This window comes from Zingiber officinale, chromosome 4A (assembly GCF_018446385.1).
Source record: "Zingiber officinale cultivar Zhangliang chromosome 4A, Zo_v1.1, whole genome shotgun sequence".
Taxonomy (NCBI): domain Eukaryota; kingdom Viridiplantae; phylum Streptophyta; class Magnoliopsida; order Zingiberales; family Zingiberaceae; genus Zingiber; species Zingiber officinale.
The window spans coordinates 33,389,850-33,407,723 of NC_055992.1; the positions used below are offsets into that span (position 1 = coordinate 33,389,850).

General features: G+C 37.6%; 1 protein-coding gene across 1 annotated transcript in view; it reads right to left on the minus strand.

Annotated features, from left to right (window-relative positions):
* Positions 1-10,106: 10,106 nt before the first annotated feature.
* Positions 10,107-17,874, minus strand: part of LOC121969790 (uncharacterized protein YnbD-like) — a 73,391-nt gene continuing 65,623 nt past the window's right edge. Inside the window, exon 3 of the mRNA XM_042520038.1 lies at positions 10,107-10,456. Coding sequence (XP_042375972.1) covers positions 10,278-10,456 — 179 coding nt within the window. The 3' untranslated portion in view covers positions 10,107-10,277. The remainder of the gene's footprint in view (positions 10,457-17,874) is intronic.

Genomic DNA, 17,874 nt, shown 5'->3' on the forward strand with positions numbered 1-17,874 from the left:
GTAAGATAGAGAGTAAAGACAAGGATAACTAATCGTCGACCCTTAAATCCTACCGTGCATCTACTATGCAAAAGCTGGTACAATGTGTCACAGCTTAAAATTTATTAAAAGCAAAGATAACAAGCCCTAACTACTAATAAAAAAATATATGCAACAATCTGTTCTTATAATGGGTTGTATAATCTTTTATTTTGAGAAATTTTAATCTACTACACGTTATAGCAGCAACTGCATAGTTACTGCTACAATGTATAGCAGCTACAACATGAAGTTTGTGTTATAGTAGTTACGAACCTATAACTTTTACAACATCATCTTGATTATAATTATTAAATTTCACCAACTCCTCCCATTCCATTTAATGTGATATCTAAAAATGATGTTTTAACTCCCTGAAATAAATTTCACCACTCCTCGTACTTTACATCTAGAATTGATGACATCACACTATTATAAAGATGTCATCCTAAACCCTTTACCCTTCGTTATCCTAAACCCTTCAATTTCAAATAATGACTTCTCCTTTGGGAACTAAGAAAACAACACCTTCTCATGGTCCCATGATACTAGCTAATAAATTGACATCTTCCTCTTTTTTGGGGTATTGGGAAGACTCTTCGGCCACCCTCCCTTCTAAACTATCGGCAACCTTGCAACAAAAGAGGGATCAAGTAGTGAGCCAATTGAAGGATGCATACGAACTTTATTTTCCTCTCGATGTAAAGGAGGTAAGTGCTAGATTTTTTATCAAAGTGTGCTTCAAAGCTCTTATTGCATCCTCTTTACTCTCGAAGAACTGGTGTATAGCACGCCCTTAAAATAATTAACTTGTGTAGATGCTTCTATCCAGGTGTCATAAATACTCGACTAATGCCCAATAAAGATAACATATATTTTTCCCTATATTAATTAAATAGATCATTTAGAATCACATATAGACAATATATTAGGATTAGAAGAAATTACAACTTAAAATGAAATGACTTATCAAGTAGCTGCTACACATTGTCGAAGCTAAATGTCCAAATAGCTATTATACATTGTAGCAGCTAAATGTCCAAGTAGCAGCTACAACATGTAGCAGTTACCTGTCCAAGTAGTTGTTACATGTTGTAGCAGCTAAATGACCAAGTAGCTGCTACAACATGTAGCAGCTAACTGTCCGAGTAGCTGCTACATGTTATAGCAACTAAATGTCTAAGTGGTTGCTACAACATGTAGCAGCTAACTGTCCAAGTAGTTACTACACGCTATAGCAACTAAATGTCCAAGTAGCTGCTACAACTTGCAGCAGCTAACTATCCAAGTAGCTATTATAGGATTGGTGCACATGAGAGAGGGGGTGAATCACGTGTATTTTAAAAAAAATCTTTTCTTTTTAAGATAAAGTACAGCAGAAAATGGAAATAATAAAAACAAGCTAACACAAGAAGTTACTTGGTTTGAAGCCTTCGTTGGCTCCTACTCTAAGACCCATGACCATGATCTTTCGGATCATATCGATGGGCAATCTACTAAAAATCTTTTCCGAAACCATCGAAAAAAGGAATCGAGTACAAGGAAGAGCTTGACCAAGATCTAGTCAAGATCTCTACTTAGACATCCGAAATAGTTCTAAGTTGGACCGCACCTAAAGTCCCACCGGGACTCGCCCTCACTAGATCACTCTCTCCTAGTGACTTATCTTCACTTACCATTAGCAGTAACTTGACTTGCCTTTTGACCCACTAGAACTTTTCACTAGTTGTCAGGTTCGTAGACCCAACTGCACTTCAGCTAGTTGTCTAGTCCCGCAGACTCAGCTAGACTTCCTATTAGATATCGGGTCAGTCCTTGACCTATCTAGATTTCATGTCAGTTATCAGGTCCTCAGACCTAATTGGGCTTCAACCTAGTGTCAGGTCCTCTAGACCCATCAATTCTTACACACTCGATAAAGAAGTTAGACAACACAACATCTAACTTTAATCTATTTATCATTTATCAAAATCTAAGTTTGACCATTTGTGCTAACTGCACCAACAGCTGCTACATGTTATAGCAACTAAATGTCCAAGTAGTTGTTACAATGTGTAGCAACTAAATGTCCAAGTAGTTGTTACATGTTGTAACAGCTAAATGTTCAAGTAGCTGCTACACATTGTAGACTTGTACGTTATAGCATAAATCATAATAATATATATTAGGATAGAGGGAATTACAACTTAAATTGAAATGACTTACCATCGAATGAATTATGAGAAATGATGTTTGGCAAGTTTCTTGCAAATTATATAACCAAAAAATGATAAGAAAATATTGTTTGGACTGTTCAAATAGCTGCTATAACGTGTAGCAAATAGTTGTCGAAGTAGCTACTATAACGTATAACAATTAACTGTCCAAGTAGCTGCTACACGTTGTAGTAGCTAGGGATTTTATATTGTAGCATAAATCCTAATAATATATTAGAATTATAGGGAATTAGAACTTAAATTGAAATGACTTACCATTAAATCAATTGTGGGAAATTAAAATAACTTAAATTGGCAAGTCCCCTCAATTGTGGGAATTATGACTTAAATTGAAACGACTCTCGATGTAATGGAGGTAAGTGCTAGATTTTTATTAAAGTGTGCTTCAAAAGCTCTTATTGCATCCTCTTTACTCTCGAAGGACAGGTGTATAATGTCCTTAAAATGATTAATTTGTGTAGATGTTTCTATCCAGGTGTCATAACCACCCGGCTGACGCTCAATAAAAACTATATATATTTTCCCCTATATTAATTAAATAAATCATCTAGAATCATGCATAAATAATATATTATGATTAGAGGAAATTATAACTTAAGATAAAATTACTTACAAAGTAGCTACTGCACGTTGTAGCAGCTAAATATCTAAGTAGTTGATACAACGTATAGCAACTACCTGTCCAAGTAGCTGTTATATTTTGTAGTAGCTAAATATCCAAGTAACTTCTACAACGTGTAGTAGTTAATTGTCCAAGTAGCTACTACACGTTGTAGTAGCCAAATGTCCAAATAGATGTTACAACGTATAGCAGCTAACTGTCCAAGTAGCTACTAAACGTTATAGTAGCTAAATGTCCAAGTTGCTGCTACACGTTGTAGCAGGCATCAAGTTTGTATGTTGTAGCATAAATCCTAATAATATATTAGGATTAGAGGAAATTATAACTTTAAATGAAACAACTTATCATTGGTTATAAAATGTGAGAAATGATATTTAGAAAATTTTCTACAAATTATATAACCAAAAAATGGTAAGAAAAATATTGTTTGGACTGTCCAAGTAGTTGCTACACGTTGTAGCAGCTAGGGCTTGTACGTGTTGGTGTAATTGACCTCCAAGGTTTTAATGTCCGACAAATATGTTTAAGTATGTTTAATAGAGCTTGATCATGGAAAGTCCTAGTTGTAGGCTAGGCAAGGGAAATCTCGGTAGATAGTGGAAGCCAGGTATATTCAATAGGTCTGGAGGACTTGATCCCTGGGTAGCCGAATACTGAGTCTTAGTTATGCATGGAAAGTCCTAGTTGTAGGCTAGGAAAGAGAAATCTCAGTAGATCGTAGAAGCCAGGTGGATTCGATAGGTCTGGAGGACCTGATCCCTGGGTAGCCGAATACTGAAGCAAGGGAAATCTCGATAGATCGTGGAAGCCAAGTGGATTCGATAGGTCTGGAGAACCTGATCTCTGGGTAGCCGAATACCGAGTCTTTGTGAGTGAAGTCAGGTGGAGAAAACCATAGGGGGTGATAACCTTAGGTTCTGGTGAGTGAAGCCAGGTGGTGAAATTCCTAGGGGGAGATAACCTTAGGTAGAGAGAAGTCTTGGAGGAGTGAACTCCAAGCAAGGTTGATCAGATGGGTCGACCGGACCAACGAATCTCGGTAAACCTAAGTTTAGGTTTACCATAGTATTCTGTATTACTATTATTATTGTTTGCTAATGTAGTATTGCAAGAAAAGTCTCAGTGGATCAGGCGATCAGACACTGAGCATGCAAAGTCCAAATAGATCTAGAGGGCCAATGTTTGGCAAGTAAGTTGAGGTAAGCAACTAGAGAAGCAACAGTGAGGTCGTGTTCCTGAAAGGAACAACCTAAGGTCGCTGATCCAACTGAAGAAACCAGGAAGGTTTCCAAGTTGAGATCAAGACAGTTGAACTATCTATTATTATTACTCATGCATTAGATATATTATTACTGTGCTAATATCTGTTTTGCAATATTATTATCTAACACTGTTTTGTTGGGTTTTTCGGGCCACGAAAACCGCTTTTTCACGTCGCGGAAACCTCGAAAGCCCCGGCCACTGGATCCGTGCAAAGTGTATATTGCAAAATTTACGAGTACGAGTTTACAACTTAGATCTACTCCTAGATCTACATGAAGAAAAGGTTATACCTTTGAAGCGTGCCCTCGCAAATCCCGCTCGTCCAACGGTACGTTGGATCTCGAAGTTGTCAACGTAGATAACTCTCTAGTGATATCCACACGAACAAGAAGTGTTCTCTAACACTCAAGGATGGAGAAGAGAACACCACAAGTGTGCTAGCACTTCTTGGGCTCTCGGGTAGGATTTAAAAGAGAGAAAGCAAAAAGGAATCTTATACACTCACTAGTAGTATCCTCCTTTGTGATCTTCACTTTCCCTTATTCTCTTGGAACACAACTCACACACCTTCTCCATTTCTTGAAACCCACGACAACAGCAAGAGAAGGAGGAAGAAAAGACCCAAGGAAGAAGATGGCATTCATCACACATTATTGCCACAAAATAAAAAAAAAAACCCCTCTTCACATTAGTGTGCCCGGCCACACAATGTAACCCCCTCATTTAATGTGGCCGGCCACATTAAGTGGTATAAGATGTGTAACCTCCATGAGGTGGCACACCATTATAAGGTGGAGATGATGTGGCAAGGTTAGTCATGCCTTGTAGGATGAGTCAACCTTCAAGATGTGGCAATACATCAAGTCAAAGTTGATGTTTCAACTTCCATTTGGTCAAGTCAAAATTGACCAATTCTCTTCCTTGTTGAGTTAAAACCAACATTTGGTTCAAGTCAATTTTAATTTAATGAATCTCAATTCATTAATATAAATTGACTCAATGAATCAAATTTAAATTAGACTCATTTAACAATTGAATCTAATTGAGTTTAACTCAATAAGTCTAATTTGAATTAATCCGAATCCAATCTTTGGTGCATCACATGAACCTAATCCAATTGGTTCATCATATGAACCTAATCTCCATCCACTTGTTCTTTGTGTGTGACCCAATAGGTTCTTGTAACGTTGGCAATGTTTCTAAACTCCTTTAGAAACATAAGCAATGAGCGGTATCTAGCAATACATCATTGCTACCCAAGTTACAAGAATGTTGAGATCCAACATCACCTTGTGACTACTAATTGTGACTCCTCACAAAATATGACAAGTATCCTTCTATCCTAGACATCTAGATTGATCAATGTGAGGCATAGATGGTGTCATCCTCTGACCAATCTAAATCTTGAACTCCAAGTAGACTCACTAAATCAAATGAGCTCAATATCTCATATTGACTCATTTGGGCATGGCCATGCACTTCGTGGTCTCACTCTATCATGAATACCGATGTCTCTCCCGTCATATAGGAGGGATAGATCTCATCTACATCACTCACATCCCTCCGCATAATTTGTTACATACCCAGTAATCGCCTTTATGGTCCACCCAGTTACCGGTGACGTTTGACGAAACCAAAGTACATAACTCCTCATGTAGGGAACCATGGTGACTTCAGGTCTAAGGACTAGTAGTCATACTAATAGCCACATGAGAAAGTATATGACACTCATATAACGATCCATGATACTTTCTCATGGCGGGTCATTCAGTATACATTCTCTAATGCATACCCATGTGTCAACTTGATATCTCTATATCTATGACTTGTGAGATCAAGTCATCGAGTTGACCTACATGCTAGTTTTATTGCATTAAATTGTCCCTGAATGTTAATACTCAAGTAGGAATGATTAAGAGTAGTGTTCCCTATATCATCTCACTATCGATTCAACCAATCGATTGATATAGGTAAGAACCTTCTACTCAAAGACGTTATTATACTTAGTTTATTTGGCACCAATACAAGTAAGTATAATAACCAAAAATCAAATGTCTTTATTTATATAGAATATGATACAACAAGTCCAAAATACAATCATCAAATGATTGGCTCTAGGGCTCTAGCTAACATGTTTTACAGGTTCGGCCTAATCAGTCAATCGAACCCGATGATCGGTCGACCGAACAAGGTCAACTTAGAGCAGATATTAGTTCAGACCAAAACAGAACAGGGTCCGATCAAAGCTTGATCGATCGACCGAACCAGAGGTTCGGTCGACCAAACCCTGATGACTTAGCACAGTTTAGATCGAGCAGAAGCAAAGAAGGAAGAGCGACTGATTGGTCAACCGAACCAGGGGATCAGTCGACCGAACAATCATCACTTAATGGCGCATTAATTCCAGATCTCCGCGAACAAGGAAGGATCTATGTTCGGTCGACTCAACAAGGGTATCAGTCGACCGAACACTTTAATGTCATTAAATGTCGAAGATCGAATCAGCATCAGATCTCAGCGAAAATGGAAAGGAGCTGGTTCGGTCGACCGAACCCAAGGATCTGTCGACCGAACATCGTCGACTCTTATAAAAGTGAGCTCGAGGTCTGAGGCTGGGTAACGAAAACTGATCTGTTCTAAGTTCATCTCTACGCAAGTTGTTGTTCATGCTAGTACTCTTCTACGCATCCATCAAGCAAGCTGTTGTACCATCCAAGAAGTACTGATCGAGCTGCATCTTCTATCCAAGTAATCGGTATATTTATTTATCTTATTTTGTACTTAATCTAAAGTAAGATAGTAGATTGTTACTATCTTACTCATTTCATTGTACGATCTGCTTCTCTTCGAGATTTTCGAAAAAAAAAGTTTTAGTAGATTGTCCAACGATGCGATCAAGGATCGCGGGCCTTGGAGTAGGAGTCGACCTAGGCTTCAAACCAAGTAACCGAAGTGTGTTATTTAATTTCCGCTGCACGACATTGATTTAAAAAAGTAAAAGAAAAGTTTTTAAAAGCACGATATTCACTCTCCCCCTCCCCCCTCTATCGCACTCTTTTGATCCTACAGTACGTTGTAGGATAAATCTTAATAAAAAATATTGTACAAAGTTGAAAAACAGACAATGTAGTGGAAAGACTTACGATCAAGAATGGAGTGTATTAAGCAAAATAATGTCGGCTATATTTGCGGTGGCAATTTGGGGAGCTTTCAACAAACTCGAGAACAAGCATGCGACTGCTTAGCTTGTAACGCCTTTGTTCTTGTCAGCAGGAGCGAGATGGAGCGAAAGATGACAACGAAGGAAGGAGCAAGAATGAGAGAAATTTAGATTTGAAAAAGTCGAGAATAAAAGTTGAGGACGGGATTTTGAATAGAGGGCGAAAGGGAAAAGAAAATAAAAGAAATTTAATAATGTAAAGAAATCAAGTTGGCAACGCCACGTAAGCATGTCGCTCATGGTCACACAGGAGTCATCAAGTATCATATCTACCGATAGTGTCCGCAACAATGCAGTTTTTGTTTTGTTTTTATTTTTTTGATTATTTTTTTAATTATCAATTAAACAAAATATTATAGGTTCAAAATTCGGTTCAAAAAGTTATCAAACTTGTTTGAATTCGTCTCAAATTTGCTAATTTTGAATGTAAATCAATTTTTTGTTAGACAGCTCAATAAGCTCATGAGTCAACTCAATTCATTTGCACCCTTAATTGTAGGACTACAGTCAACCCTTGCTTGGGAACACAAAAAGCATGCAGCGGAGGCTTTCCCTTTCTTATAGATGATTCCCACAATTTAGCATGAATCCCTTCTACCTTTCTTCTACTAAGTTGTACTCCGAATTTACTTAGTGGACGAACCAAGGAGAAAGTTGTCTAACTCTAGAATTAATCGGCACACCTAAATTATCAAAACAAAGAATGGTACCAAGGGTTAACATATAATAACAAAAGAGAGAGAAAGGATGTTAGGGATTAGATTAATATCTTGTTTAGATCTCATCTAATTTTACTTATTTATAGAGATGGTTCTCAATCATCTCCTAGTCCTAACTATTATATTTGATCCAATCAATTAATGAAAAATATTAATTAAGAAACAAGTTCTTAATTTTTTTTTATCAATCAATTAAAAATATAAAATATTTTGAACATTTTAAAATTTTCAACTCTTCTAAAATTCTTTTAAAAAATTATCTTCTCTCTAAATTAATTTCTAAAATTCTTGTAAAATTAAGTTGGACTTTTTAAATTTTTGATTAAATTATAATTAACTCTTAGTTAATTATAATTTAATTCTTCAAATTTTAATCTCTTATATTAATCCTTAATTTTGCAATTAATCTCTCTGATTAAAGACAAATTAATTAATAGGATAATTAACCCTTAGTTATTTTAGTCCTTCCTTAAACTATATGCTAGATCTCGAGTCATATGCACATGTCATTCTAAAATCCTAAATACAGTAGTAGTGTACCTATGAAATTAAATTCTTTGATAGAAGAGCGGCCTAACCTTATTTTACTCTGTAAGAGGTTATTTCCATAACTCAAATATGTGACCTTCAGGTCGCAGGACAACTTTACTATTACATCAAGTCTCTTCTTCCATGAAAATCCTTTTCCAACAATTTAGGTAAATAAATTTTAAGTATCCTCTAATAATGCAATGAAACTACCTACCAATATCATGGCATTCTTAGGACTTGCATTAGTGTCTATTATAGTAGGACATCTAATTGTTATTTGACACAACTATGACTCATTGAAAGGAACATCAATATTAAGAATCCTTGTCCAACAATTTCCACTATGTATAAATTTGATCCAAGTGGTTATTGGATCAAATTGGTTATTACTTAACTTCTTTCTCATTTCTATAGTGAAGACTAGCATAGTGCAGCATTACTTATTTGAACAATGTAGGTTCATTAACAACTTCTAGGTAAGGGTATTTAATGGTCTATATGTAAAGGGAAAAAAAGCCAACTAAGCATATGTGAATACTAAAACCTTAAGAAAAAAACATTCATTGTGCGACATTAAGGGAGATTACTTGAGGTAGTGTTATATAATATATCACTCTTGCAAATCACTTCCCTGCAAGGAACCAGAGGTTTTTCGAAGGGTAACTCTCTCTAAGAATACATAGTTGTGGAGTAAAAAAAACAAGAGGGTTTCAAATTAAGAATTCATTGTGCAATATTTATTTTTTCTTATTTTTTACATTTGGCCTTGCAATAGAAAGAATTTGAATTTTCAAGTCAAACGTTACTCATTTCCTCCCTCCTCCTAGCCATTAGGTCACTCTTACATCAACCTTAACACTTATTACAAGTTATATCAATGACTATTTACAACAAACCTAATTACATACTTGTTTAAGCATTATTACCATACTTATAGGGGTGAGACTACCAATTATTGCTATCTCATAGCAAAATAAAGCTTGTATTGATCTATCCATAACTTCAATGTCTAGTCTTTATGCTACTCCCTCTAAGGACTTAATAATATTGCTTCAAGTCTTAGTTGTCATCTAAGACATCTAATACAATCAATTGCTAAGAAGACAGTGTTTTATGAACTTCTATTTACAGTCCATCAAGTTACACAATATAACAAGATGGCAAATAAAAGATTATTTTTATTGAGACATCTTGGACTTCCAATGAGTATAATTCTCTCTAGGTCACCCTCACTAACACCTCCAGAGTATGCAAATTTGATAGTCAAAGCTTCATCTAAAATTAGGAAGAATGTTGCTTGGAAGATAAAAAAAGAGACTTAGTTTCTCACTTAGATTTGATGTGTTCCTCTCTAGTCCAATCTTGACCTTGTATAGGCAAGTTCACTTCCTTCGGTTGCGTTGGATCTCTTGAACAATATCTATCTAGGTTTATTCTTAGCCATCAAATAGTTGAATCGTATAAATCACATTATTTGGAAATATCGATTCACTCAGACTTGTTAGTTTATTTGGTCAACTACTTGGGATGAAATTGAACTCAAACATAAAGAAATGGTACAGCAGAGTCCATCATTTAGACAAATAAATCAAACATCATGTAAACAAGATTAAAGAACTTTAGGGGGAAAATGAGGTACCTTCACTCACTCTCAATCAAACTATATTTGGCCTGATACTACCTCCCAGTTATTTAGTTGGTGATACAATGCGGCGTTTTGACCATTCTTCTAACCTTCTCCTGTGATGAGCATTCATTCTAATCAAAGGACGCTTCTCGCGTATCATCTTTTCTGCATCTTTCCAACTTTCAGCCACTCCTAACTCAACGAGGAGTGCGCACATAACACAAACACTTCTGCCGTGGCCTGTTGTCAACCAATCATTAGCAAGAATCAAGTGGTGAAATAAGGTGAGACAAAGATTAACAATTGACAAACTGAACAAATATGCAGCATTTTTTGATGTGTTCAATATCTTCAAGCTGATTAGCACAAGAATTCACATATTCAAAAACTAATTCTCAAATTCAGGCATTCCAAAAGATGAAAGAATAGTAGTATCACTAGTTTTCATCAGTACTATCCCTTCTAGTAATTCAATCATGAAAAATATCAAATTGTTATGAAAACAATATTGTGAATTGGCAACTAAATGCGTTAGTCATTCTTTCATCATTTGGAATTTTACAACCATCTACTACTTTAGCTACATAGTGAAATAACTACTTTAGGTTATGATGATCCTCCTTGATGATATATTTCTTTCTAACATAGGCGGTGAATACTTGTTACCTTTAATTTGTGTTTCTTTGAGAAACAAAGGAGAAGAGAGGAAAATGAAAGAGGGGGGAATTTTTTCCTTCACTTAGCAGAGGAAAATTTGGATAGAATAAAAAAGTGGTGAAAAATTATCAACCTTGTTTCCCTCGAAATCTGCAGAAATTGTCATTAGAAGCACTAGCTATTACCTCTATCTCAAACTAACCCAACTACAAAAGTGTTGCAACTAGCCCCCCGGGCCATTGTGCAACGGCATGATGCTCAAGCAATTTCCCACTTGTCTGTTTGTCATTTGATCTTTGCATTTAGAAGAAGATGAGGGTATTCTATAACTATTTTTTCTTCCTTGTTTCCATACCTCCAAGGAAATAAACTACAGAAATACTATTTGTCTTTCCTTTCCTTCATTTGCTATCCTTTACTCTTTTCCCGCATGTATTTTTATCTTTCGAAGGTAAAACAACATAAGCAATGTGGGGTTGACGTTTTAGTGACAAAAATTAAAGTCGCAATCAATGGAAAGTGTGAAGGTTAGGCATTCAAGTCTTTATATGGCATATTAGTGAAACCTTAAAGAAAAACTCTACAAATATCATCTTTACTGATCCTGTCTGAAATCTACGAAATGGTGTGTGTTAGAAGAACTCTTTTAGTGCGCTGACTCCGATGAACGATGGTTTCTGATGAAGATGTACTCCTGGGGATCTGGAAAAGCTTCTTAACGGTGCACAGACGAGCCAACAAAGCGTTAATGACCTAAAACTGGGGTAGGGATCCCTGGCTAGGCCCTCTGACGTTCAAGTCAGTTCTCATCTTTCGAAGGTGGAAGTAACGAGAGTACTTAGAAGCGGAGTTTTAGATGCTATAGTTTGCGTACCTTACCAACGGAGAAGATCCCCCTTTTTATTACCTCATATAACCTTCGTAGTCATGAGGTGGTCCCCGATTTGTTAGAGTTTGTTAGAAGATGTAGTCATCCTCTAGACTTCATGTAATAATCCTTTAAGGAATCTTTTTTTTACCCCATATGTACCTTTTTTGTCGTTTGTGACTCATATTCATGATAAAATATGCATAAGAACACGTCACTATAACTGAAGAAGCTTCTAGAAGATATTTCCCGCCAAATTTATCAGGATGTCATACTTATGTACTTCTGTTAAACATATCTCGACCGGTCATTCAAGCTGGTCGTATATATAATGAGAATACCTTCTGTTAAGCATATTCTGGCCGGTTATTCAAGCTGGTCGCATATATAATGAGAATACCCTCTGTTAAGCATGTTCTGACCGATCATTCAAGCCGGTCGCATATATAATGAAAATACCCTCTGTTAAGCATATTCTAGCCGATCATTCAAGCCGATTGCATATATAATGAGAATATCTTCTGTTAAGCATGTTCCGGCCGGGAATGTACTATAAGCTTTATAAGACTGAGCACCTTTACGCTCGGTCGGGCTTCGTTCGGCTAAGCGCATATAAGCACATTGGTGCTCACTCGATTTTCACTCGACCGGTAATATACTAAAAGTTTTATAAAACCAAGTGTCTTTATGCTTGGTCGAACTTTATCCAGCCGAGCGCATGCAAGCACATTGGTGCTCGCACGGCCTTTACTCGGCCAGTAATATACTAAAAGCTTTATAAGGCCAAATATCTTTATGCTCGGTCAAGCTTTGTCCAGCCGAGCGCATGTACGCACATTGGTATGTTAGCTAGAGCCCTAGAGCCAATTATTTGATGATTGTATTTTGGACTTGTTGTATCATATTCTATATAAATAAAGGCATTTGGTTTTTGGTTATTATACTTACTTGTATTGGTGTCAAATAAACTAAGTATAATAACGTCCTTGAGTAGAAGGTTCTCACCTATATCAATCGGTTAGTTGAACCGATAGTAAGATGATATAGGGAACACTACTCTTAATCATTCCTAGTCGAGTATTAACATTCAGGGACAATGTTAATGCAATAAGACTAGCATGTAGGTCAACTCGATGACTTGATCTCACAAGTCATGGATATAGAGATATCAAGTTGACACATGGGTATGCATTGGAGAATGTATACTGAATGACCCGCCATGAGAAAGTATCATGGATCGTTATATGAGTGTCATATACTTTCTCATGTGACTATTAGTATGACTACTAGTCTTTAGACCTGAAGTCACCATGATTCCCTACATAAGGAGTTATGTACTTTAGTTTCGTCAAACGTCACCCGTAACTGGGTGGACTATAAAGGCGATTACTGGGTATGTAACAAATTATGCGGAGGGATGTGAGTGATGTAGATGGGATCTATCCCTCCTATATGACGGGAGAGACATCGGTATTCTTGATAGAGTGAGACCACGAAGTGCATGGCCATGCCCAAATGAGTCAATATGAGATATTGAGCTCATTTGATTGAGTGAGTCTACTTGGAGTTCAAGATTTAGATTGATTAGAGGATGACACGGTCTATGCCTCACATTGATCAATCTAGATGTCTAGGATAGAAGGACACTTGTCATATATTGTGAGGAGTCACAATTAGTAGTCACAAGGTGATGTCGGATCTCGACATTCTTGTAACTTGGGTAGTAATGATGTGTTGCTAGATACCGCTCATTACTTATGCTCCTAAATGGGTTTAGGGCATTGCCAACGTTACAAGAACCTATAGGGTCACACACTTAGGACAATTAGATGGAGATTAGGTTCATATGATGAACCAAGAGGATTAGATTCATTTGATGAATCAAATTGGATTAAGAGTAATCCTAATTGGGCTAACTTGAGTTCGACTCAAGTTGATTCATGTGTTCAATGAGTCTAATTTAGATTTTGACTCATTGAATCAATTTAATTAAATGAATTAGATTCATTATATTAAGTTGGCTTGAATCAAATGGTTGGATTCGATCAACCATGGAAGAGATTTGGTCAAGTTTGACTTGACTTGAGAGGAAGATTAAAAGTCAAGTTTGACTTGACTTTATGCCACCTCATTGGTGAGTTGGCATTGATATGGACCAATGATGTTACTCCACATCATCATAGGTGCCACCTCATGGAAGTTACAAAGCCATTTTCTTTAATAGCTTCACATTAATTGCACTTAATGCAATTTTGGGAGTTACACAATGGAGAGTGGCCGGCCACTTTTGTTTGAATGAGAATTCAATTTTTCATTCAAGTGTGCATTTTCTTCCTTCTTCCTCTCTAGCTCTCCCTCTCCTCCTTCCTTGGCCGAACCACATAGGTGCTAGCACACCTTGGTTTTTGGTCACCTCCACCTAGTGTGTTCGTGTGGATACGTGTAGAGAGTTGTCTACATTGACAACTTCGAGATCCGGCGTACCAAGGACGAGCGGGATACGCAAAAAGGGCACGCAACAAGGGTAAAGATCTTCATCATGTAGATCTAGAAGTTTTGTAACTCGTACTCATATGTTTTCGATTTTTTCTTCGCACGAGATCCGTTGGCTAGGGTGATTCGGGGTTTCCGCGACGCGAAAAAGAGGTTTTCGCGGCCCGAAAAACCCAACATGGTACTCGCTCGGTCTTCACTCGGCCGGTAATATACTAAAAGCTTTATAAGGCTAAATACCTTTATGCTCGGTCGAGCTTTATCCGGCCGAGCATATGTAAGCACATTGGTGCTCGCTCGGCCTTCACTCGACCGGTAATATACTAAAAGCTTTATAAGGCTAAATACCTTTATGCTCGGTCGAGCATTGTCCAACCGAGCATATGTAACCACATTGATGCTCGCTTAGCCTTCACTCGGCCGATAATATACTAAAAGTTTTATAAGGCCAAATACCTTTATGCTCGGTCGGACTTTGTCCAGCCGAGCACATGTAAGCATATTGGTGCTCGCTCGGCCTTTACTCGGCCAGTAATATACTAAAAGTTTTATAAGGCTAAATACCTTTATGCTCGGTTGGGCTTTGTCCGGCCGAGCACATATAAGCACATTAGTGCTCGCTTGACTTTCACTCGGCCGATAATATACTAAAAGCTTTATAAGGCTAAATAACTTTATGCTCGGTCAGGCCTTGTCCGGTCGAGCACATGTAAGCACATTGGTGCCTGCTCAGCCTTCACTCGACCGGTAATATACTAAAAACTGTATAAGACTAAGTACCTTTACGCTCGGTAGGCTTCACTTGACCGAGCGCATGCAAAAAGTCTTTTATTTGGTCGTTCATTATCCTATTAATCATACATTCACCAAGCTATATACCCCTTCTATCTTTCTCGACCATGACTTCTACTTTATTCGACAGGTCGGTCTATCATAACCTATATCACTCTAGCCTCCTCTTCAAGTCTAGTCAAAGGAGGTATGACCGACTGACTAGACACGAGTCTCAATTTTGTTTGTTTGTTCTATTCATCTAACTTATTGTTTTATGTTTTTCTTTTCTCTTCTCTCTTGACTATACCTTGAGAGTCAAGCGATTTTTCAAAATTATTTCATTGGTAATTGATCCTTCAACGGAAAGAGAATATTGGAGATGCTCGAAGATATGACGTCTCAGCATATGATTTGATCTATTCTGTCCATCATAAATGGCTCTGTATGGGTGAGCGCCACGTCGCATTTTTTCCTATTTCTTGAAGCAACCTTTAACATGCTTCTTTATCAATGTCCTATCACATTCTTCTTAGCAAATCAATGCTTCTCCTATCACGAGCCGTTTCAATTTAACGACGATCCTTATACCGCCCTAAAACCCTAAATCTTTTTCATTTCTTTACTCTTCATCTTCCTCAACTCACTTTTTGGCGATTCTCTTTTTCGACTTTCTCCAACAACCCACGCTTCTTCATCTTCCCTGACCTTCTTCTGCTACCTCCCTTACTTAAGGACCTAGTAAGTCGCCTATCCCTTAAGTGTTTCTATTTTTTGCCATGGCTGAGGAGTCACTAGTTCCTTGGTACGCTCAAACTCATTCCTCCATTGGTACTGCTGATCGAACTTCCATTCGTTCTCAGTATGAAATCCCTAAAGAGTATCGTATCAAAGTCCAACAACCTGATGCTTATCCCCATCTTCCTCCTGATAATTATGTTACCTTCTTCAAGGATTAATTAGTGGCATGTTTACGCTTCCCTATTCCTCCATTCTTAGTGGAGATAAGTCAGTATTTTAGTATTCCTTTACAACAATTTGCCCCAAATGCTTTTCGATATCTATGTGGGTTATACATGTTATTTTGCCTTTTCAGTATCTCTCCTATTCCTCAAAATTTCTTCATGTTCTCCTACCCTAAAAAATCAGAGTCGGGAGTATTTATTTTTCAGCCCTATCCCAAGATGGTATTCTTTGAAGACATGCCTTCATCCAATAAAGGTTGGAAATCACGCTTCTTCTTCATAAAATTTCCTAGACCTGCGACATGGTCTACCTCATGGCAATCTTCTTTCCCCCCTCTTCCTGATATAAAAGAACTTCATCAACAACAAGTCTTCTCTAATTATTTCAACAGATTACTTGGTCATCGCTTTTATATTCACAAATGGATATGTAGCAATCTTCTATACCTTTTTGGCCTGAGCCCTGTTCAAAAGAAATTGTGATGTTCGTTTGGTAAGTTATGACATTTTAACCATTACTTTTTTACTAACTAAAATACTCTTTATTTGTTGTAGTGGATGTTGTATTTGAAGCTCTGGCTAACAAGGAAATCGGCCTAGAAGAGGAGGCATTATCGGCCAAGGAACAAGAACTCAATGCAGAGCTTAATGTCGAGCAAGATCAACCTTCTGCTGCTCCTTTGCCTGAACCTTCCATCCAGCCTGCGGTCGCTTTTAGCTCTCAAACCATTCTCGGGGAAACACCTACAAATTCACCTCCATTGCCAGAAGACAGTCCTTTGGAAACACAAGAGCAAACGCCAGAAGATACTCCTAAGGAAAAATGCCCCAAACATAGATTAACCTTAGCACCCTTCCCCAAGAAACGAGCTATTTCTGCCCCTGGAGATGTATCCAAAGGAGATATTCAAACTACTTCTCCTGAACCCACCTTATCTTCCTTATATCCTACTCTCGCTCCACCATCTATCCAGCCACAGGGGAACCCCCTAACTCATAGTATTAGCTCGAATCCTGAGTTTGTCATGACTTTCCCAGAATAAATTCCTCTACCCCTCCAAGAAACTCAGGATCCTCCTTTTCTTCTCTTCTCTCCGCCCTCACTTCACACTTCCTTATCATCCTTATCCACACCTTCTTCCACCCTTCCAATATTATTGGGAGGTTCTTTAACAACAGTTTGGGCAGAGACTCGCCAACAGCTTGAAAAACTCACTTCCACTGAGTTGGTCGATAAATTCTCTTTCAAGGAAACTAAGGAAAAATGCTCTTCGTTCAATTATTTCCTCACTAATGCACTCTACTAATAATTTTCCATTCTATAGCGTTGGGTCACTAATATGAGTGTAGCCTGTCAACTATATAACTTGGCTCGAGAGAATGATACATTGAGGCAGCAAGAATCAGGAGAATTATCCCATTGTGGTGGTTGCTGCCCACTGAGAGTGGATAAATATTGTATATAATCCAAATAAGAATCATCAAGATCCTGATAATTAAGAGTAGGGTCCATGGACCCGTGGTACAGCGGCCCCTGGGCTTGTATCCACTACATGGTCTTGCTCAAAATTACTAAGGAATGAATCATCTTGAACAAGGACTGCTGTTGTTTCCTTGGGCATTAAGAGGGCAAATATATCTTGTGAAGTAAAATACCGTGGATCTTGTGAAGTAAGAGCTTGGTCCTTTTCTGGGATTAAAGGTGGCTAACTTTGGGCTTCAGTTGATCCGAACCCTTTGTTTCCTCTTTCTGTGTGACTAAGATGAGGAACTTCATAGACCTCCGGAATGACTATTTTTTCAAGTATTAACTGTGCTACCTTCTGCTGCTGAGAAATATAAATCGGGAGGTTAGTTCGATTGAATAGAAGTACCTGAACTTCTCCTCTGTAATCAGAGTCAAT